Source organism: Phycodurus eques, chromosome 8 (assembly GCF_024500275.1).
Source record: "Phycodurus eques isolate BA_2022a chromosome 8, UOR_Pequ_1.1, whole genome shotgun sequence".
Lineage (NCBI taxonomy): Eukaryota > Metazoa > Chordata > Actinopteri > Syngnathiformes > Syngnathidae > Phycodurus > Phycodurus eques.
In genome coordinates, this window is record NC_084532.1 from 20,889,498 (window position 1) to 20,913,938 (window position 24,441).

Genomic DNA, 24,441 nt, shown 5'->3' on the forward strand with positions numbered 1-24,441 from the left:
GTAGCCCCGAGGCTAAGCTAAATTGTATTTTATGTTGGTCGGCATTAGCGGTGATAAACATTGCAGCGAAAGAGCTGTGACATCACAACTTCACTTTCAAATGATGGATTGTGTTGTCACACAAGCTGAATAAGCATATTTCGTTGCGGACACCGAGGCTACACTATAACTAGTTTACACTGACACAAAAAGACAAAAGATATACACATTGAAATTATTTTCCATCCATTCATCCATTTTCTGGACCGCTTATCCTCACTAGGGTCGCAGGTGTGCTGAAGCCAATCCCAGCTATCTTCGGAAATATAATAATTATTATTATTATTTTTTGTTAACATTAAGTTTAGAGTCTTTAATGACGCTAACATGTTGACAATGACAATTCATGCTTAAATGAACTTAATATTCATGGTTTTGTAAACATCTAAGTCAATTTAGTTTTCAATGACCCGTACACACATTTTTGTGATCAATGCGGAGTCTTCAATGAAGTTCAAAATCAGTTTGGTCTTTTATGAAGCAAACATCAAAGAATATTTAAAGTTTAAAGTTTTGTTAATGTCAAAGTTAATTTTGTTTTTCTAAACATTCGAGACATTTTGCATAGCCTAAGACAAACGTTTTGTTTCAAAAAAATTTATAGGGTGGGTGGATTTAAATGTTTCTTCTATTATACCTGATCAGTTTTAACTTATCATAGCACCAGTCAATCACCACTAGTAGCGCTTCCACCGGGCCTTTTCCATTAGGAATATCATGAAGAATGGAACGCATTTTATTTGTTCAAAAAATTTAAAGGTAAGTCTATAAACCTCGTTTTCATAGAGACATTGTCAGCCATGATTGTTACGTGACGGTGATGAGTCATACAAGACAAATGGAGGCTCTTTTACCTCAGTGAAGGATGCTTTGTCACGTAATTACCAGGAAAAGCATTTTAGCATCATATATATTTGGTAAGACCCCAGGTAACTCTTAGCTCAGCTTACCAATAGCATGCAATGGAACTGACCGGAGCTTACTACAACCCCAATTCCAATGAAGTTGGGACATTGTGTTAAACATAAATAAAAACAGAATACAATGATTTGCAAATCATGTTCAACCTATATTTAATTGAATACACTACAAAGACAAGGTATTTAATGTTCAAACTGATAAACTTGATTGTTTTTAGCAAATAATCAATCACTGAGAATTTTATGGCTGCAACATGTTCCAAAAAAGCTGGGACAGATGGCAAAAAAGACTGAGAAAGTTGAGGAATGCTCATCAAACACCTGTTTGGAACATCCCACAAGTGAACAGGCTAATTGAGAAAGGTGGGTGCCATGATTGGGTATAAAAGGAGCTTCCCTGAATTGCTCAGTCATTCACAAGCAAAGATGGGGCGAGGTTCACCTCTTTGTAACAAGTCTGTGAGAAAATAGTCGAACAGTTTAAGGACAATGTTCCTAAACGTACAATTGCAAGAAATTTAGGGATTTCATTATCTACGGTCCATAATATCATCAAAATGTTCAGAGAATCTGGAAAAATCATTGCATGTAAGCGACAAGGCCGAAAACCAACATTGAATGCCCGTGACCTTCGATCCCTTAGGCGGCACTGCATCAAAAACCAACATCAATGTGTAAAGGATATCACCACTGCTCAGGAACACTTCAGAAAACCAATGTCAGTAAATACAGTTTGGCGCTACATCCGTAAGTGCAACTTGAAACTCTACTATGCAAAGCAAAAGCCATTTATCAACGACACCCAGAAACGCCGCCGGCTTCTCTGGACCGGAGCTCATCTAAGATGGACTGATGGAAAGTGGAAAAGTGTTCGGTGGTCCGACGAGTCCACATTTCAAATTGTTCTTGGAAATTGTGGACGTCGTGTCCTCCTGGCCAAAGAGGAAAAGAACCGACTATTATGGACGCAAAGTTCAAAAGCCAGCATCTGTGATGGTATGGGGCTGTGTTCGTGCCAATGGCATGGGTAACTTACACATCTGTGAAGGCACCATTAAAGCTGAAAGGTACATACAGGTTTTGGAGAAACATATGGTGCCATCCAAGCAACGTCTTTTTCATGGACGCCCCTAGTTATTTCAACAAGACAATGTCAAACCACATTCTGCACGTGGCTACAACAGTGTTTCTTCGTAGTAAAAGAGCGCGGCTGCTAGACTGGCCTGCCTGTAGTCCAGATCTGTCTCCCATTGAAAATGTGTGGCTGATTATGAAGCGTAAAATACGACAACGGAGACCCCGGACTGTTGAACAGCTTAAACTGTGCATCAAGCAAGAATGGGAAAGAATTCCACCTACAAATCTTCAACAATTAAGTGTCCTCAGTTCCCAAAGGTTTATTGAATGTTGTTAAAAGAAAAGGTGATGTACCAGAGTGGTAAACATGACCTTGTCCCAGCTTTTTTGGAAGTTCATGATTATTTGATAAAAACAATAAAGTTTATCAGTTTGAACATTAAATATCCTGTCTTTGTGGTGTATTCAATTAAATATAGGTTGAACATGATTTGCAAATCATGGTATTCTGTTTTTATTTATGTTCAACACAATGTCCCAACTTCATTGGAATTGGAGTTGTATATCGCACACAACTCACAGTCAGGGTTTCATACAAAAAAAGTGGAAAATAAATCTAAGCACACAGTTAATTAAGACACACATTCAGGGAACTGCAGGTAACATAAACACACTTATGTGGCCACCTAGTAGCACTGATGAAAAATTGTGGCCCCTTCCATCATTTAAATTGCCCATCCCTACATCAGAGCAGGAATGTTGTGGACGAAGAATGTCGTGTATGTGTGTTTGTTTGTGTGAGTGTGTGTGCGTGAGTGCGTGAGTGTGTGTGTGTGTATATATATAGTATATTCACACACACTATACTGCCAAAAGTATTAGCTCAACCTGCCTTGGCTCAGATATAAATTTAAGTGACATCCCATTCTTAATCCATCAATCCAAGGTTTAATATGACATTGGTCCACCCTCTGCAATTATAACATGATAAACTCTTCTGGAAAGGCTTTCCACAAGGTTTAGGAGTGTATTTATTTGGTATTTGTGACCATTTTTCCAGAAGCACATTTGTGAGGTTACACACTGGTGTTGGACAAGAATACCTAGCTCTCAAGGCTTCTTTATACTCGCGCGGGCGGTGACCGCGCTGACGTCACTGCCGCTGTCCCGCGCGGAATTTGCCTTTATACTCGAGCGCAACCCACGCGCGCAGTTTTGAAAATGTACTGCAGTTCACCTGCGGGCCAATTCATCGGTCACGTGATGCAATGCGGGCGTTGTCGGCCGCGCGAGCGCGGGAGTATAAAGAGCCCTTCAGTCTCTGCTCTAATTCATCCAAAAGTGTTCTATAGGGTTGAGGTCAGAATTGTGTAGGCCAGTCAAGTTCATCCACATTAAACTCTCTCGTCCTTGTCTTTATGAACCTTGATTTGTGCACTAATGCACCATCATGTTGGAATAGGAAGGGGCTATCTCCAAACTGTTCCCACAAAGTTGGAAAAGTCCAAAATATTAGCCCCTGAGCTCCAGTGAAAGGAACGCTGAATGCTTCAGCATACCCAGAGATTTGGGAGAGTCAAACACCCTTTCCTGTTACAACATGTCTGTGCACCAGTGGACAAAGCAATGTCCAAAAAGACATGGATGTGAGAATTTGATATAGATGAACTTGACTGGCATGCAGAGTCCTTCTCTCAACCCGATAGAACACCTTTGGGTTGATTTCAAGTGGACAGTGAGCCAGGCCTTCTGCTCCAACATCAGTCTGTGACCTCACAAATACAGTAGGCTTTAGAATGAGATTTCACTTAAAATCATATGTAAGTCAAGGCAGGTGAGCAAATACTTTTGGCAATATAGTGTATCTATTTAGCCGTTTTCCTCAACCTCAGTGCATTGTACATTTTGCCGTGTTTTTCAGTAGTGTTTTACATAACAGCAATAGGTGAAAGAAGCTTTTAGTAGCTATTAAGTGGGAAACATTACGACTCTCCATGTACATTGCACCATCAATTGTGCAGAGGAGGATGTAACATCTTAAGTGGACCACCTCAGCAAATACGCATTGCTTGAGCTGCCCTACATGTGATTGCATTAATTTCCCCTGAATTTCTTCTTTAAGCGAAAATAAGATCTCGCAATGGAATCAGCATTTCCTGCAGAACATAGTTAGGCTTCATCCCATCTCTTCTTCCCCTGTAGTGCTGCTTTAGTCCTATATGCCTGCAAGCTAGGAGTGCACCCCACCACCATCCCTCCATCCGCCCTTCCGGCACCCTGCATCCCTGTCACGCTGAAGTGGTTATTTTTAGAGTTGGGGATGCAGCTCGCTGTGCCAGCTCACACACAGAGATTAATGGAGCACGAGAGAAAGGCAGAGGACGGGTGTACACGTGCGCGCTCGCCACATGGCAGCAGGAGCTCTTAGGAGAGGGTGAGGAGGAGGAAGAGGAGGGTGAGGGAGGACTGGCTCCTGGGTGGCAGGGGGAGGGGGTAAGAGGACTGAGCAGCATTTGAGGAGGAGTGTTGGCAAGGGTGCAGCCCAAGGTGCATCTGCCATTTACTGATGGTTTTAAGCAAAGGGACGCAAGCAAGGAGGTTCCAGGGAATAAAAGCTGCGTCCCCCACCAAGGGCGTGTGGCTGCCTCGGCGGCAAATGAGCTTGTTTTCAAGACAGTTCAGTAGCCATATCCTCTTACATTATCGCATGGGGGGCTGCAAGTTGCCCAACTCACCCTGGAATGATTACCTTTCAATCACAGGACTGACTCATGGAAACAACCATTCACTCTCATTCACACCTATGGGTACATTTGGAAAATATGCACCTTTATTATCTTGTTGCAAATATTATTTCAAATAAGATGAGCAGTCTGAAATTTGTTAACAAAAATCAATGCATTTTCAACAATATTATGAATCCGTTTTCATTTACATGTGCAATTTACAGATTACAGGGGATCTATATACTGTATGTACCTTCCTTTTATAAAACAACTAGTTAAGATCTAGAAATCATCTGACTCAACACAGCATCCAAAAGAAAATGGAAACTTTTCAGAAAGAGGGTTCAGTTGTCCCCCTGCCTTGCAAATATATACATAGAAATACATACAAGTTGTGGCAGTGCATGTAAAAAACAAAAGGGTTGTTTATTGTTTATTGGATCCCCTTTAGCTTTTGCAAAGCTAATCTTCCTGCGATCCGTCAGAAAACAAAACAGGTAATAGAGAAAAAACATACTGTCTGTCTTTTGAACTAAAGCTGTTGACTGACACTTTGCAATATTCAGTGTTCTTAAAATATTTCTAGGAGTTATTCAATTTCACAGAATTATATTTTTCAGAGTGCGATCAAAGGATGCGCCACTCATTTGATGACATAGCTTACTTGGCATCTTTTAGCCTTCACAAGTGGATCAATATCAGGTGTCAAATCACGAGTGACAGCCAATTTCAGAATGTCATTTAAGTGGTAAGTGATAAGTCATTTTGGTGGTCGTCACTGCCACCTCCAAAATTAGCAATAGCAGTTACTTTTATTCAAAAATTGCAGTTAATATGTCCTATCCCAACGGGCCGGATTGGACCCCCTGACAGGCTCTTTCTCGCCAATGGGCCATACGTTTGACACCACTGATTTAGTGTCATCAGTGAACATTGCATGCATGTTTTGGGAATGTGGGAGGAAGCCGGAGGAAACACGCAGGCACGAGGAGCACATGCAAACGCCACACCTGAAGGCCGAAGCAGAGATTCAAACGCAAAACCTCAGAACTGTCAGGCGGACATGCTGACAATTTCAAGTCAATTACATACCCAAATTAGATGCTGAAGTACAGTAAATACACTTATTATGCACAACAAGTATTAATTCCAGGAATATATATAAAACACTGCTTGGTCACAGTATTGCTTTTGAAAACATAACATTATATTACAGTGGAATAATAATCGTACTGTCCAGTTAAATCAATTCACTCATCTACTATAGGATTAAGAGGGTTGGGCTTCCGCTGTTGGCAACAAGCCCCAATATATTAAGACAAAGAAGCTCATTGTAAGTCATTCTTCCAAGCGGTGACAGCTGAGAATCAGTGCGGACAAACTGGCCTCATAAAGTAGAAGTGTCATCCCAGAAGGTCCTTGAGATAATAATTCCCATCAGTTATCCCTCTGATGAATGAGTCAGGAGGGGCAGCGGAGCAAGTGCACATGCTACGCCTCTAAAGTATAAATAAATAAATAAATAAATAACAACCTCTTCCTCTTTTCAAACTCAAAGTTAAGCAGTTTTGTTAAAAAAAACGACTATTAATGACAACATCATTTGCCAAAATTCATATCTTATTATTAAAATAAACTATTGCAATAGGTTAAAAAAATTAATACATAAACATTTTATAGATAAAAATCCCTGTGATTGACTGGCGAGCAGTCCAGGGTATACCCCGCTTCCTGCCCAAAGTCAGTTGGGATAGGCTCCAGCTCACCCGTGACCCTAGTTAGGACAAGCGCTGTAGAAAATGGATGGATGGATGGATGGATGAAGTAAAAATACCATTTATTATGCTAAACTACAATGGCAGGGTGAAGGTTATACAGTAGTGAGAGCCTTTTGTTTCACCACAGTTTACGTAACCATTTAAAAAGAAAGACAGATTTCAGTTGAACTTGCAGAGATTGAAGGCCAGTCATCCTATCATGACAATGCCGCTTGTTGTGCATGTTTGCTTGTACACCGTGTAACGGAACGCAAAGCCTTGTCTTGAATGTCAACACAGCATCGAGGCTGTGAAACTAGACAAGCAGCAGGGATGAAAAGTCAGAGCTGTGAATATTAATGCCTTACTTCTGAACGCTGGGACGCTGGTTATACGGGCACACTGTTGGGTGGGATGAATAATGAATGGGCCCTTGACGTCACTGCGGTTTTAAAACATCTTGTCTGCTGCCACCAGAGGTTCTTTGCGTGGAGGATGCACCGGAGTGTCTTCCATTATTCGATAAAGGGTGTCGCTTCGCAAGTCTTTCACCCAGCACTTGTGTCAAGTCTCAGTTCAGCCATGCAGGATTCCATGCACCTGCACCTGCTCACGGTAGACCACCCATTCATATGACTTACTGTCATGGAGATTTACCAGAGCAGGCTGCTACATGTCATCAAATGTTGTCTTTAGATGTGGTAAAGCAGCACCTGGCTCATTGCTCATTGTTATTCTCATAAGCTCCGTCCCAAGTAACTGTAAATCATTGGATGTTTGTGATTATGACACCCCTGCAAAATCTGGTGTACTTTCAAATACAGTATACACAAGTTTAGCTATTTTTTTTCTTTTTTACAGTTGAAGAACGATTTAAAATGAACTGTAATTGTATCAAACAGTACCTTATTATACTGAAAAGTGTAGCTAACATTTTGTTCGCTTAATAACCTAAGGCAATCTTAGCGTTCATATTTGTTTTATAATTACAAATTCTAGCATGCAGAGTGATAGCAGGCAGCGTGGTGAAAACGTCTACGTCACACTTCTGGGGATTGGGGTTCAAATCTCGGTTTGGGACTTCATGGTTTTCTTCGGGTACTTCAGCTTATTCCCACATTCCAAAAACATGCATCTTTGGTTAATTCAAGATGCTAAATTGTCCATAGTGTGAATATTGGCTACCAGTCAGTTCAGGGTGTACCCCGTGTCTCACCCAAAGTTCACCTAGTTTTCTCCACACATGCCACTTAGAATTAAGGCCAACAATTTATATCTTGGTCTCATCAGACCAGATAATATTTTTCACCCTCTTGGAGTCCTTCAGGTGTTTTTAGCAAACTCCTTGCGGGCTTTCATGTGTCTTGCACTGAGGAGAGGCTTCCGTCGGGCCACTCTGCCATAAAGCCCCGACTGGTGGAGGGCTGCAGTGATGGTTGACTTTCTAGAACTTTCTCCCATCTCCCGACTGCATCTCTGGAGCTCGGCCACAGCCTCTTTGGGTTCTTCTTTACCTCTCTCACCAAGGCTCTTCTCCCCCAATTGCTCAGTTTGGCCGGACGGCCAGCTCTAGGAAGGGTTCTGATCGTCCCAAACATCTTCCATTTCAAGATTATGGAGGCCACTGTGCTCTTAGGAACCTTAAGTGCATCAGATTTTTTTTTTATAACCTTGGCCAGATCTGTGCCTTGCCACAATTATGTTTCTGAGCTCTTCAGGCAGTTCCTTTGACCTCACGATTCTCATTTGCTCTGACATGCATTGTGATCTGTAAGGTCTTATATAGACAGGTGTGTGGCATTCCTAATCAATTCCAATCAGTATAATCAAACACAGATGGACTCCGATGACCATTTTAAGGATGATCAGAAGAAACGGACAGCAAATATTTGAGTGTCACAACAAAGGGTCTGAATACTTATGGCTGTGTGATATTTCAGTTTTTCTTCTTTAATAAATCAGCAAAAAATATGTTTTTTTTCCCTGGCAATATGGGGTGCTGCGTGTACATTACTTAGGAAAAAATGAACTTAAATGATTTTAACAAATGGCTGCAATATAATGAAGACTGAAAAATTAAAGGGGGTCTGAAAACTTTCCGTACCCACTGTATATATGATACGCAAACAGCGATTAGCACAACACTAAAGGTCAAAATGAAGTACACACATGGTCATTGTGATTTAATATGAGATTTCAGAAATTGATCATGAATAGTACTTTATGGAGTGCAGAAAGTACCTCTGCCAGGGCCAAGCGATCTTCAACCTGTCCTGGTTGATCACTGCCCCCACTTGGCCCCGATGCTCATGGACTTAAACAGCAAATAAAACTGTATAAACATTGTAAAACTGTAAGTGTATACTATACAGGGGAAGCTCCAGTCGAACACAATCTGTCCCAGGATGCTGGTTGACTTCTAAGTTGTTCTCTTTTTCAATATTTTTTTCCATAGGTAAGTAAAATAAAGCTATTGCATCCATTCCAGGGCCCGACTTCTAAACTCTTAACTTCCTAATTCTCACACAAGTAAAACAAGATTTTAATTGTTGTATCATGAAACTAAAATAAAGTAAAACTACTCACCCTTTGAATACACCTGATATAAAGAGACAAAATAAATGTCTTTTATAGGTAATTGAAAAGGGTTGTATCTAAACAAATTTTTTAAAACTATATATAAAAGGAAATGCACACTTTGTGGAGTTAATCTTTTAGATGCTCACTAAGCTAAAGTGTCACAAGATTGGTTGACAATTTGATGTTATCGTGTTTGACATTTGAGGCATTTTTTTCCAGAAAAATGTTGAACTCCAAATTGCACTACATTTGGGACACTGGAACTATAAATGTTAATGTGCATAAAGGAGGAAGCAGTATTTGGTAGCGCACTGTTTGATATTTTACTATTATGTCTTCACAGTGAAAAAAGCCAAGCTTGATGGACCCCATGGTAAGATTTTTACTCACAGTACACTAGCTCGTTTCACATGTGTCGCAATGTATGTATTTAGGATATTTATCTGTGGTCTTGTGCATCCTGCAGAAAAATTCAACACTTACGTGACCCTGAAGGTGCAGAATGTCAAGAGCACCACCATCGCCGTGCGCGGCAGTATGCCGTGCTGGGAGCAGGACTTTATGTTGTGAGTCATTCTCTCTTTTTTGTAAAGCTTTATTGTTATTGCAGTTTATCCTCTCTTGTGGAAACGTATCTTGCCACCTGCTATTTAATTAGCCACATGTTTTGCATTGCTTGGAGGATTCTTTTTGTCTTGGTGCAAGACATGGGGCAATTTATTATGTTTTTTTTGGATGCTGGTTTAATTCACAGAAAAGTTATCAGCATTTTTATACAGTGGTGTTTCCTAGTCCATATACTTCTGTGTTTTTTTTTTCTGGTGTTATATACTTTATAGTGGAAATGGCTGTAAAATACAGACAGCTTGAATACCAGATGGCAGATATAGGCAACTGTTGTCAAGATTAAGTGCGGGTGCAATAGATCACATTAACACAAATGTCACCCTGCAGGGTTTAGCAAGCAGACTCCACTGTGGCATTTATAACTATTTGTCATTTACCCCCTTTTTTTCTTCCCCTTCTTTTTTGAATCATCTTACCATTCATATACACTCACTGGACACTTTATTAGAGATAAAAGCATAATCTAATGGGATCCAATACAAGAGTTGCATCCCAAAGAAAATCTGCCTTTACAAAGTTAGCAATACTTATTTTATTTATTTTAATAATATGATATGAATTTTTGCAAAAATAAGTTAACCACCACGATGTAAATTTACCAGAACAGGCTGCCGTTCTAATGTGCTCACATAATCTGTTTTTCGTCCCTGGCACATTACCCACTGTTCCAAGAAACTGCATACAATTGTACATTTGTGATTGCAAGGCAGCTCGTATTTAGTGTAAATGGGACAGCACCTGCCATGTTAGTTAGAAGAAGTTGTATGCTTTATTCAGTGTCTCCTCTAGCTGCAAGAATATAAACGAAAAAGACAATAAACACTGTTTTCCAGTGTTTATTAAAGGAATGGAAATTGCTGCCAGAACAACCCCTGCTAATATTAAAACCTACAAACAACTGGAAAACAAAACACTCCACCTTGTACTCTCTTAACCTTCCTTGAGAAAATGCTTCTTCTTTTGAAGTGTTGAGACCCACTGCTAAGAGTAAATTAAAAAAAAAAAAAAAAAAACGTGATCTTTTTGGCACGGAGGACGACTGGTTAACACATCTGCCTCGCAGTTCTGGGAACCGGGGTTAAAATCCCGGCCCAGCCTGTGTGGAGTTTGCATGTTCTCCCCGTGTCTGCGTGGCTTTTCTCCGGGTACTCCCAAAAACATGTGTGGGAGGTTGATTGATGACTCTAAATTGCCCGTAGGTGTGAATGTGAGTGCGGATGGTTGTTTGTTTCAATGTGCCCTGCGATTGACTGGCGACCGGTTCAGGGTGTACCCCGCCTCCCACCTGATGCTAGCTGGGATAGGCTCCAGCAGCCCGCGACCCTAGTGAGAAAATGGATGGATGGAGGGACGTGATTTTTTTGTCATACCTGTGCGTTCAACTGCTCCTTCGTGTCCACAGGCTTTAAGTAATGAGTGGAAGAATGAGACGAGTGGGCGCGAGGCATTTTCCTCTTGTTGGGCGGCTGCTCCTTTTGTGATTTAGCTCCTTTTCAACATGATTATTAGAGCTCTGGAAAGAAATCTGAAGTTACAAACATGATGACTACGGTCAATTGTGTTTATAACCAGAGATATCTGTCAGGCACTATATTAGAGTGATGGCCTGATGAAAGTTGGTTATCTGTTTTCTGAAGAATTCATGTTATCTATTTAAATACAAAACAACAAACAAATACCACTGATGTCCTTTAGCGCAAATTTGATTTCTCGTGTTTAGAATATTAAAGTTGTTTTTTTCCAGATTCAATGTTTAAGCAAATTCTAAGTTGTCATATGATAAACATTAATGCTACATTTCTCCAGAGAAGGGAAACATGCACATCGCAGTGACTTTTAATTAAATATTGAGTTTGGCCTGCGACGTTATCCCAATTTTTTATTTTGGCCCACTGTGAATTTGAGTTTGGCACCCCTGGTGTAAAGTTTTATTTTTTATTTTTATTTTTTTAAACAAAAGCTACAACAACAACTGAGCTTAATTTCTATACACTTTATTTGAGTTCATCAGATTTTACAGGTGTACCGAATGTTGCGTGTATAGTCACTCTATTAGTTAATGAATCTGTCACATTAAACGTGCGTCATCCACCATTTCTCCAACAGGAAATAATGTAAAGTGAATTAATTCACCATCACAAAACCTTTATTAACTGTAAATGTTGTGAGTAACATTTTAATATTCATACCTGTCATGCAACAGTTAAAAATAAATAAATAAATAAAGCCACTGTATAATAAAACTAAAATAAAGTCTTACAACTCATCTTTTGAATAGAGGGAAGATGTTTGCAGATTAAGATGTCAATTTACACGAGCACAACGCTTGGTAAAAGTGTATGGAATTGATCTGTATTTGAATTCAGGATCCAGATCCTATGTCACAGGAACTGGTTCTAAGCTTATCAGAATCATCTTTATTTGCCAAGTATTTTCCAAAAAACACACAAGGAATTTGTCTCCGGTTTCATAACTCTTTTCTTCTTTGCCGCCGCCCCTGTTACACGTCTGTGGCAGCATCGTAAAAAAAAATTAAGAAAAGCCAAAGATTCTCACTGATCAATTTGCATGATGTAAAACGATGAATGTTTGAACTCTCAAGTTTTGAGACATTTTTTCTGATCATTTCGGTTCAACTCTTAATTTGGAGGTTTCGTTGTCCTGGCTTAAATATCCCTGTATGGTGTGAGTAGACTTAAAACAAAAATAGGCGATGTAGATATGAAAAGATCCAAATGCTCAAACAGCCGGCACGTCTAAGGAGTTTGAGTAAATAAGATTTACAGCTCAGCTAACGAGCTCTTTCTCTGTAAATACCTGACTCTGTCCTTCACGTCACCCTCTCCCGCTCATTTCCTCTCCTCATTTTCCCCCCTTTTATGAAGCAGCACAACATGCTGCCATTTACCAGATTATATCCTTGGCTTCCAGGGAAAAAATACATTTTAATATCAAAGCTGCGGCTATTATTAGGATTTGAATCAGTTAAGACTGTGAGCCTTAGCCTAGGGAGGCCTGACTGCTTGTTCTTCGTGTGTGTGTGTCTCCATCATTGGCCTTGGCGTCGAGGTGGCCAAGGCATGCACACCAGAAGGAGCAGCACAATGTCCATTAAATTGAAGCAATTGGTTACATTCTATTCAATTTGATCACTACAGTATATTTTTATAAAGTACAATTATATTGAGTGCTAGTTTTCTTATTAAGAAACACATTACAAATATTATGGTTGTTGTTGGGGATGCTGGGGTGGGTTAATGGCATTCCTATTCATTTCAGTGGAGAAAGAGGATTTGAGATACAAGTGTTTTGCATTACAAGCGTGGTTACGGAACAAATTAAACTTGTATCTCAATGCACCACTGTAAATTTAAACTATGCATTTTATTCTTGAAAGCATGATGCAGTTCATAGTATATATTATTCGTGACAGTAGCTGCCGTGTTACTCAGAAGACTTTGTGTACAGCATTCCGTGAATTTGCCCAATGCAAATTCTCAACTGTAGTAAGTAGAACAACAACTCTTGGTGTTTCCCAATCTTAATTACACTAACATAGAAAACAACTGAGTTCAGCCAACATGTTCTGGAAAAACATGGCGCACAAGTCACAGAAAACCAGGAGTCACTTATCATGCAGATGCCACGCCAAAGCGGGGTTTCGCACAGGATGCCATTTAACCAAGGACTGCCACTGCCTGTATCTCACTGACCCCAACATTAGGTATATTTGTATTAAAATTTTTGCCTTTGGTGTATGTAAGATGGAAGAGAGCCACAAACGTCACTGCAGTTAGTCATACAGAAACTGTGTGGTGTGTGCCTGCGCTTACATATATCCTGCTGGCAGCCTACTTGACATTCACCATCTTTTTCCAAATCATCGTCTCCCTTAGCAGATTCAATCGCAGTGTTTATTCACCAGCAGAGTTAAAATGCAGGCACTTATGCTGAATTGTACATCCGCTAGAAAAAAAAAAAAAAACTCAGCATGGGGTTGTCCATGTATAAAAACTCAAACTCCCAGATTTATCTTTGTGATCTAGATGTATTTGTCCTCCTTTTTAACCCATCCCCTTCCTCCTATCCCTGACCCATAGTGAGATAAACCGGCTGGACCTGGGCCTGACAGTGGAGGTGTGGAATAAAGGCCTGATCTGGGACACCATGGTGGGCACCTTATGGATCCCCCTGAGTAGCATCCGACAGTCCAATGAGGTGACTCGCAAATTTCCTGTTTATCCTTACATACGTTTAAAATGTAGGGTAAATAGTGGACCCAACATTAGCTCCACTGAGAGATATTTTGGTTATCTTTTTGTCCGAGTCGTGTTTACACTGCTGCCATTCAATTCCCAGGAGGGTCCTGGTCAGTGGTTGACACTGGACTCCAACGTGATCATGGCTGAGAATGAGATCTGCGGCACCAAAGACCCAACCTTTCACAGGCTGCTGTTGGACACACGCTTTGAACTGCCACTAGGTTTGGACTCTTGGTTGGCATTTTTGGTCTGCATTACAAATTCTTCGTTGTTATTGATGTCAAATCACATTTATCATGGCGAGTGCTGCTTTCACTGCAGACATTCCTGAAGAAGAGGCACGATACTGGGCCAAGAAGCTTGAACAACTGAATGCCATGAGAGACCAAGATGTAAGAGTTTTATTGTATGCCGTCACTGTATCTATTTTCCTCTGCCTGTCCATTTCTTATTCTTGCTCTCGTGTGTTAATCCCAGAAGAAAGAACATTTGCACAAATTCTGCTACTCAATGTTTTATAATTGCTATCACAACGGATCACATAACTAAATGCGGCGCAGTCTTTTTCTGTTCTAAAACAAATATTTTTTCTGCATGAAGATCATAAGCGAGAACACCAATAATATACCAATAATGAAGATCTAAGCATTTACTCAGGCTCCAATCAGGCTGCTGTAATGTACGGTTCACCAACCTTTTTGAAACTGAGACGTACTTCTTGGCAACCGATTAATGTGATTGATACACACTTCTAAAATAAATATTTTGCTCAAATTATCTTTAATTATGTGTTATTATTAATAATGAATTATATTCATCTATGTAAAGACACTGATCATGTTTATGATTTTTCACAATAGTAATCAACAATGATTTAGCAGGGTAAGAAAAACTTTTCAACATGTCAATGTGTTTTGTATGGTCCACATAAGTAGCCCGCAAGCACCATGTTGGTGACCCCTGCTCTAATGTAACTTTGAATACTTAGAGGAGCCTTTAATATATATCCAATATTCAAGGCCTTTCCCAAGTTGTGTAAATCTACAATTTTCCTTCTTAAATATCAAATTGAGTTCCTTGGATATTGGGTTTCGGTCAATCAAATGAGAGCTGTGTTGTCTGTAATCAACCATGATGCGTATATGTAACTCTCAAGAAATTAGTTAATATTGGCCTTGCAAGTAAAAAGTCTGGTATGTTTGATAGTGAAATCGCCAAATTAATATAACATACCGGTATTAATTCTCAACTGGTCATAATTCGAGCAACTACTATATCTGGGATTTGATTGGAATTGGTCCCAAACCAAGATGAGTGTGTGTGTGTAAACTTCTGATTACAACTGTATTATCTATTGTTGTTCTTGTTTTTACTTCTTTCTTTTATTTTTTGCATTTTCATCCTCAGTATGCCTATCAAGAGGAGCAAGAGAGGCCACTCCAGGCGCCTTCCACACAGTGCTGTGAGTGTGAAGTGACCGGCCACTATCTCTACATCCAACTCCCCTTGTGGCATGTCATGCTGTTTCTTTTTTTTATGCTACTGCACTCCCTCACCCCAGGCTCATTTCTCAAGTGGACAAGAGGTTGGAATTGGGTGGGAGGTGGTAATGAGGCTTAAGGGAAGAAGAGGCTGATAAACTGTGAGAGCGGTCACACTTTGTCACTTAACTGGAAGTGGCAAAAACATAAAGCAAAGAATCCATTACATATTTCTGCTTAAGTTGGGGAAGGGCCCAAAAGTAGTAGCAAGATGTCATGCAACAGTGACCTAAGCAGTTAGTCAATTGGCATTGACTCATAAGTGTGGCTGTCGCAGTCTTTGTTTCTTTATTGTCTTGAAATTCACATTAGTCTTGAAATACACTTTAACATGCATTGGAAACACTAATCCATGCATGCAATAAAGGGAGTGTCAGTCTTGAACTTTAGACCTTCTGCACCCCCATTCCAATTCATTACAGACTGAGCGATTCCCCGCCCATTTTTATATTCTGGTAGTTAGTTTCTGGACTGCTGATGTACTTTATTTATGATCCTAATGTGGTATTTCCATTATCTTGCAGGCAATTGGAGTCTGTGGGGCAATCAGCAAAGTAAGTCTTTGATGCACCTGTGCTCATAAATCGGTATTTACTATCCCTGTCTGACCTGCAAATAATGATCAACTTGTGCATTTTCCCCACTAGCCCTTTGCTGCACCTTCTATTACTACTTAAAAGTATTTCACTTTTTTCCCTGTCCAATCCTCCTCGTCTAATTTCTGCACGTTGTGTTTGTGTGACCAGACGACGACCCGGACAGCGCCGTGGACGACAGGGACAGCGACTACCGCAGCGAGACCAGTAACAGCGCTCCGCCTCCCTTTTACACTACATCTCAGCCCAACGCCTCCATGCACCAGTATCCCATCAGGGAACAGCACTACAGACACCCGTACGACGACATCCACGATATGGACTATGACCCCCGAGACATTAGGTACCGCATCACTGTTATCACCAACTCCCGTTACCCTAAATGAGTGGGATGGCTTACATGCCCCCTTCAGGTTACCACAGTGATTATTAGTAAAGCTAAAACAGAAAAATAATATATCCATTACGTACACCCACACAATCTAAATAGATCTAATGCAAGGACTATAGCTACAATTATATTAGTAAAAGCACCACACAAGATGAAGCACATTTAATTTCCCTTTACTGCTTGCACAGTGACCATAGAGGCATTCTATTATTGTCTATTCTAGAATGGCACTCAGTAGAGCGCAGGCCTCAGCCAAGGCCAAACAATCCTAAACATGCGTCACAATCATTTGATTGACAACTGCAGGCTGGACTCTTTCACTGCAGTTCTGCAGTGGTGTGTTTTTCCATCACAGCTCCAACTGCTGGATCTAATGCATCACTGGCCCCAATGCAAGTGGACTATAACACTCAATAAAAAGTGAATCAAATGAAGTCAATTATGTCATCACTGTATGTTTTTAAGTAATATAAAGTCCTTATAAAGTAATATTTTCAATTGTTACTTTTTCCCATTAGAGAGCACATTACAACATTTTTTGTTGTTTTTTTGGAGGCTGGAATGGATTAATGGTATTTCTATTCATTTCTATGGGGACAGATTTGAAATTTGAGTGTTTTGCTTTACGAGCACGGTAATAGAAGGAATTAAACTCTCTCTAAACTATCTCATGCCACCACTGTATTTTGGTCGCCTTCGTTACAGTGCATGGACAAAATATTTGAAAAGCATTTGATGCAGTGTAAACTACAAACACAATAAAAACGTTGTCAAAGGAATAACTCTCAAAACTGAAAAAGAAACAAAATATTTGCACTTGCACTATATCTCTAGATTGTCCCGGTGTACCGAATAAAGTGTCAGATTAGTGTGTGTTTTGTTCAAACACAGGAGGAACATGCCTTGATTTAATGTGGGAACTCACCCCAAAAAAATACAGCAGACAGTATTCCTTTATGAATAAGTCCCTTTGAAGTCTCCAATCACCCCGAAGACGACTCGAGCTCAACGACATTTTTGTTCCACTTTGTTGTACATGCTGTCCCCACTGTGCTCTTCCTCCCTCAGAGAATAAGTCTGGCTTCAGTGTATACAAGCACACTGAGGCTCACTGCTCTAGTATACAGGTGGCGCATGAACTTGTGATTATCTTTTGTGTATGTGTGAGTAATTACGGATTTAATGAATCGGATGTGGTTTCTTTGCCTAAATTGAGCTCTACTGATGCTCCTCTCCTACCTCTCCCCACTCCCCCTTCCCTGCTCCTCTTACCAGACCCTATGATAGTTTAGACTTGGCCACCAACGGGCGCAGTGATATCGACTCAGGCTCAGGGTCGAGCCGGCGCACCAGTCGTCAGTATTCTCTAGACAGTAGGCATTCGCTGTCCGATAGGTGGGTCTCTGTACCTCCTCTGAACTCCTCTTCTTCCTCCTGCTCCAGCCTGTGACTCAGTCTTGCTGTGACGTCAGTGGTGGACTTGTCCCGTCCTCCTCGCTCACTGTGCTTGCATGCATGCGCTCTTACCCTATCTCTCTGTAAATGTACACACACACACAAAATCACTATCAATACTGGTCCTGCATCTACAGTATTTTCAAATCACTTGGCTCTTCTCCATAATGTGGTGTAGTATAGTATGTGGGTGTAAATTGTGTTCAGAATAACAACAGTGTGTTCAAAAAACCTGTGAATCACTTCACGTATATTTAGGCTATGTTCACAGTGCAAGACATGATGCCCAATTCAAAATTCTACGCAAAAACCTAACGTCTCGCTGTGCATGTACAAAAACAAGAGGCGACATCTGTATATGGAAGTAAATATGGTCCAAGTATTCACAGGATTATTTTTGCTTTGCTCACTTAAAAAAAAAAAAAAAAAAAATTCTACATGCACAGCCTGAGAAGCCTAATTGTTGGTTGTTCAGAGACTGAGGAAGACCTCCAATGTGCGTCTATTACGTACGACAGCCTCTAATTGCAGCCTCATTACGCATGTGAGGCATATCAAATTAAAATCAGCAAAGTTTTCACTCTACCGGACAATGCAGGAAGGATCCAATTCCCTTTAGATGCCATCACTACGTGTAAAAACACACACAAAACAAACACATAGTGCAAATGGGCTTCCTATTGCCTAAACATTCATCAGCAGTCAATTCTACCGCATTCCAGTTGCTCAATTAATTGACTACGTAGTTAATATGCCAACCCATAGTTGGATCTAACAACATCAACATAACAAACACAAATGAGCTCATTTTCCATGGATACAATTCAGTCCATTTTAGTGTAAGCATTCAACACAAGTGAGAGATTGTGCTACTTTAAAAAAGGGAGCACAGGTCCATGTTTACAGTATGTGTCCATTCATCCACGGGAACACCTCGCACAACCCTGCTCTTAAGTGCGCCTACAAGGTGTACTATTGAACCAACATGACAGTAATCAATAGAGGCGTTGCAGTAAAGCGTCAGTGTGTGTCCATGCGTAAAAGCACGTGTTTTGTGTCAGGGCTCTCTTGACAAGGACTTGACTAAACAACAAGAGAAAAACACCAGAATTTCTGTTTCTTTTTCCCGGACACTTACAAAGGAAACTACTACAAAAACGGCACAATTCTCAATTGAATCTCTACTATGCTATATGTATATCATGGAAACAAAAAAACTTTCCACCTGTTTCCCTCTCCCTCTGTCGGATGCATTCCGATTTTCTGTTTCAATAAAACAAAGATAATTGCTGTTAATGTAGACCTTATTCACACTGCCAGTCTCAAATCGGATTTTTGTCATTTCTAGATTGACTTTAAACAGCAAACTCACATCAAATACATTGTTTGAAAGACAGAGTTTGAAATATCATTCAAATCATTTCAGTCCAGATGACTGGAAATCAAAGCGCGTGTTTTTGTTACTTGCAGCTCAACACGCCGACTCACCATGACCAATGTCACAATGACGGAGAAACAACACGTTTTATACCTTTTTCTGTCCTTATGACTGTAGGGTGGTGGAAATCAATACTGCAACTTGACAGAAAAGTGCTTGCACGTCTCGATGTTGTATTTCCGTTTTTCCACTGTTTCCACCCCACCAAACGGTTGTGTTTCCCCAGTGCTAGGTTGTTGTTTTTTCATGCCGCCCTGATAACCAAAAGAGTAGCCGAAAGGATACCGAAGCTGAGCTGTAGTATTTTTGTTTAAAGACTAGACCTATGGCTACAGCACGCTAAGACCCATGCAGATAGTACCATACAGAGGACTAAGTGCAGATGCAAGGATTCTGTTTTGATCACTTGGAAATGACATTAGTGCAGCAGTGGGATCTTATTTGGGTCAGAAATCTGATTTGCCAGCAATGTGAACAAGCCTGTAGATGCATCACAAGTCTAACACCTCCCACCTCCAAACTTCACTCTCAAGCTTGCTGGTTGGTCGAAAGTCAATCCTCTCCCACTGGTAGCTAGCTCCTTCTCTGGTCTCAACCTCAATACGAGTCCCTTAAATGTCCCACTAACCAACGCATCAGACCTTGCAGGTCTTGGATGTTTCTACTGCTCCTCAATGGATGTGTTGATATAACAGCCGTGTGTGTTTTCCCCACTCTTCTCCCTCAGTCCCACAGACAGTCGCTATGCCTCTTCGGGTGAGCTGAGCCGAGGCAGCTCCCAGCTCAGTGAGGAGTTCGTCCCTGAGGACGGTGAGAGCCTGCGAGGCTCTGAGTTCTACGACGAAAACGACTCTTATCACTCCTGCCACTCGTCCATTAGTTACGGCAAGGAGGACTTCCCGGGCTGGGACGGGGAGGACCAGCAGGGCGTCTACAGTGACGAGGGGAGCTATGTCAAAGACGGCGGCGAAGACAGGGCGCTCTATGGCGAAGAGGGCGACGTGATGTACGAGGAGGAAGGAGTGTACAACTATGAAGATGAGGAAGAGATGCCGTACGAGGAAGATGAAGATACGTACCCAATGGATGGGGCTCTCAGGTGAAGAGCAAGAGCCATCTTACAGCCCCACGAGCACTGTTGCCACCCTCGCTCCCCCATCTGATAGCTTGTCCTCCAGCAGGCCTCCTCTGGAAAAGCAGACGTCTTTACATCAGCAGCAGCCTCCCGATCAACTGCAACCATCAAGCACCGCGCCGGTCCTCCCTCCCCTTGAACAGGATGACACCTTGCCCTCTTTCACATCTGACTCGACCGACCTTCCCTTTGCACCCGCCCAGCAAGACGTATTTGCCAACACTACCACTACCATCAGCAACACATCCGCCACTGCCACTGTAGCACAGATTCCAGGACCTGATGCCAAGTTCCAAGAGCCCGAGCCAAAGTCCGAGGTGCCCCTAGAGGAGGTCCCACCTACAGAACAACTTCCGGCTGGGGAGAGCGTCCCCTCACCCCCTGAGGAGAAAACAGAGGAGCCTCCTCTCCCCAGGTGAGCTCTGTTTATCCAGATCAGGAGGTGTATATTTCAGTAAAGCTGAACCTCCAAAGTTGAACACAATCTGTGGTGCTGGTTGAAGTTATTCTAATTGCCAAATAAACTTTCTTATTGAAACTCCATTCCAAGCTCATACTGTGGCAAACTATCAGAAACCCATTATTAACCAAACATGATGATGTTTTAAGCAAAATCCATGGATAAAGAGAAGTTAAACACTGTATAATAATACTAACATAAAGTAAAACTACTTACCCTTTGTAGACGCTTGACCGACACATAAGGGAGAGGGAACGGAGCTACATCCACAGACAGCCCAAACTCGAAAGACATGAGAGAAATGTCGTCATAATATCTACCTTAGGTTCATTTAGGTTTTTTTCCTCACACACACACACACACACACACACACACACACACACACACACACACACACACACACACACACACACACACACACACACACACACACACACACACACACACACACACACACACACACACACACACACACACACACACACACACACACACACACACACACACACACACACACACGGTGGCCGACTGGTTAGAGCGTCAGCCTCACAGTTCTGAGGACCCGGGTTCAATCCCCGGCCCCGCCTGTGTGGAGTTTGCATGTTCTCCCCGTGCCTGCGTGGGTTTTCTCCGGGCACTCTGGTTTCCTCCCACATCCCAAAAAACATGCATAAATTGGAGACTCTAAATTGCCCGTAGGTGTGCATGTGAGTGCGAATGGTTGTCTGTTTGTATGTGCCCTGCGATTGGCTGGCAACCAGTTCAGGGTGTACCCCGCCTCCTGCCCGATGACAGCTGGGATAGGCTCCAGCATGCCCGCGACCCTAGTGAGGATAAGCGGCTCAGAAAATGGATGGATGGATGGATTTATATACACATATAGATTAAGCACTAAGCCTGCATAGTTACTAACAAATTTGTATTCCATCTGCAACATCTCCAGCTTCCCAAAAAGGGAACTCATGGAACCCGGTCCTGCAAGAGCCAAAGCCAACTGGCTCCGATTGTTCAGCAGAGTACGACTGCAGTTACAAGAGGTACTTGAGTGTATGTGTGGGTTTGAAGTGTATATTTATGTGAATTGTTGCAATCATAAATTTGTTTATAGGTTGTTGCATCTGTTCCTGCATGTTTTTTTACCAGTTTATGTGGAATGTTCCGGTGTTGCTCCTATTTTTTTATTTTTATTTTTGATTATATTGTCTTGTGTTTTATTCAGTAGTTTCTGTTTACCCCGAGCCTTGTTTTGCCATTTCATTGTTTTCTTTTCAGTGGTTTGCCACACTCATAGCGATTTGCATGTAGTCCGTTCTGATTCCTCGCTCTGGCTGGAGCAGAATATCAGGTGGGTGTTGTGTGTTAATCCACCTCATTTATTTTTAATTTGTTTTGTACAACAAATTCAGATTTTACAGCAGCAAAGTGGACAGTAGCAGCCCACCAAATAAGATTATCAAAGAATAGAAAATTTATTTATGCACAAATTTACAGCACCAGGCAGTGAAACTGAGCAGAATGAGAGCAGCAGTGTATATGTCAACTGTCCATGAATAATAGGTGCTACTGTATATACAGTCTATGCAGATGTGAATGGAAAACATTACATGAATAAATAAGTACAATATTTGCATGGGTCAATGTGAGCAGCAGCAACAATAGTCAGCAGCATTGTATGCAAAACATATACATGTACTGTACATCATCAGTAAATAGTCTACAGTATATACAAGCAGTATGTAAAAGTAGATGCTGACTGCATATACAGTACGCTACAGATATAATTGTGAACAGCAGCAATTATAGTCAGCAGCATTGTATATGTCAAAAATGTAGTATATCATCAATGAATACTCGCTGAATAAGCAGTTGAGAATGAACTAAACCAGCCAGCGATAATATCAGCAGTGGAGTGACAATGGAGAGAATACTATACGATGCATACTATATATTCAATAAAGACTATCCATCCATCCATCCATTATCTGAGCAGCTTATCCTCACAAGGGTGGCGGGAGTGCTGGAGCCTATACCAACTATCTTCGGGCGAGAGGCGGGGTACACCCTGAACTGGTCGCCAGCCAATCGCAGGGCACATACAAACTGACAACCATTCGCATGCTTTTGGGATGTGGGAGGAAACCGGAGTGCCGGGAGAAAACCCACGCAGGCATGGGGAGAACATGCAACCTCCACACAGGCGGGGCTAGGATTTGAACCCTGGTCCTCAGAACTGTGAGGCAGATGTGCTAACCAGTCGTACACCATGCCGCTTCAATAAAGACTATGTATTACAACATTTTTATTTGCTATATACGGTGGAACTTCCACAAAATGAACCCCGATGTAACGTATATAAAAAAATAAAACTGACCATCAGGACTGAACAATGTGTCCAAAAATAGTTTCCATTCGTCACTTAAACTGCCGTTGAAACAGTGTTAGTTCCGGAATTGGCCGCTGTTGTTTACTGGTGCTGTGGCGCAATGCAGACTGACGATGGTGATGAGACTGACGTATTTGTGGGTCACAGATATACAAACAAAATAGATCCAATTCCAAAAGATGTGCCTCTCTGTGCCTACGTGTCGGCCATGTTAAATGTGGGGCTTTGACGTGGCGGCCATGTCATGATAGAATTTATATTTTCTCTATTGTACATACTGTAGACTCGCAATGCATAAAGAGAGCGCGGCATGGCGGCAGTGTAAACTCTGAGGAATTCAAAACACAAGACTCTGGAGTTTGAAACATGCTATTTTCGGTACAGTAACATTTTTTTTGTCAAGCTGTTCGCCTTTGGCAACAGATTTGCAACTAGGAAGCACACTAATTCCTTGCGGCTCATGAAAGTGACTCGCCTATGATGAGTACTGTACGGCAACAATGTCACCATAACCATACTGGGTGTGTTAGGCCACAGAAAAACAACTACAAAACAATAATTTTGTACTGTACAATAATATGGATGCATATAGCCTCAAAATAAGTGCTTCAATGTAATGGACAATCGGCTATAATGAACGACCCCCCGCCCCTATTAGTCCGTTCTATCAAGGTTCCTCTGTACTGTACAATGCTGCTGACTATTCTTTCTGCTGTTCACATTCTCTAATGAGTACAGTATTTAAGCAGTTGAGAATGAAATAAACACCAGCAGTATCAGTTGTGAGTAGAGGAGTTAGTTTAGTTTAGTTTGCCAGTCAAAGTTGACAGCACACATCCAGTAATTTAGGTGTACCCAAGCTGTGTACAATATGCAAGTACCACTCATGGCACGCCATGATAATCTTCTTATTATTATAGCAATTCCTCTAATGGCACCCAGCTAGTCCTGTACTGCCTGTTTTTCCCCATGTTCATCCTTTTCTGTTCCACGCAGGCCCGAGGTGAGAGTGTCGGCATCGCCTCTCTGCTGTTATCAGCGGGGTAAGTACTGG

General features: G+C 41.4%; 1 protein-coding gene across 1 annotated transcript in view; it reads left to right on the top strand.

The window, feature by feature from the left end:
- unc13a (unc-13 homolog A (C. elegans)) overlaps positions 1 to 24,441 on the top strand; it is a 109,512-nt gene that overhangs the window by 2,037 nt on the left and 83,034 nt on the right. The window contains 13 exon segments of the mRNA XM_061683000.1: positions 9,443 to 9,472; positions 9,566 to 9,665; positions 13,827 to 13,944; positions 14,086 to 14,209; positions 14,310 to 14,380; positions 15,396 to 15,450; positions 16,054 to 16,083; positions 16,276 to 16,468; positions 17,792 to 17,911; positions 20,137 to 20,506; positions 20,508 to 20,959; positions 21,948 to 22,041; positions 24,384 to 24,430. Of these exon segments, the coding sequence (XP_061538984.1) occupies positions 9,443 to 9,472; positions 9,566 to 9,665; positions 13,827 to 13,944; positions 14,086 to 14,209; positions 14,310 to 14,380; positions 15,396 to 15,450; positions 16,054 to 16,083; positions 16,276 to 16,468; positions 17,792 to 17,911; positions 20,137 to 20,506; positions 20,508 to 20,959; positions 21,948 to 22,041; positions 24,384 to 24,430 (1,804 nt within the window).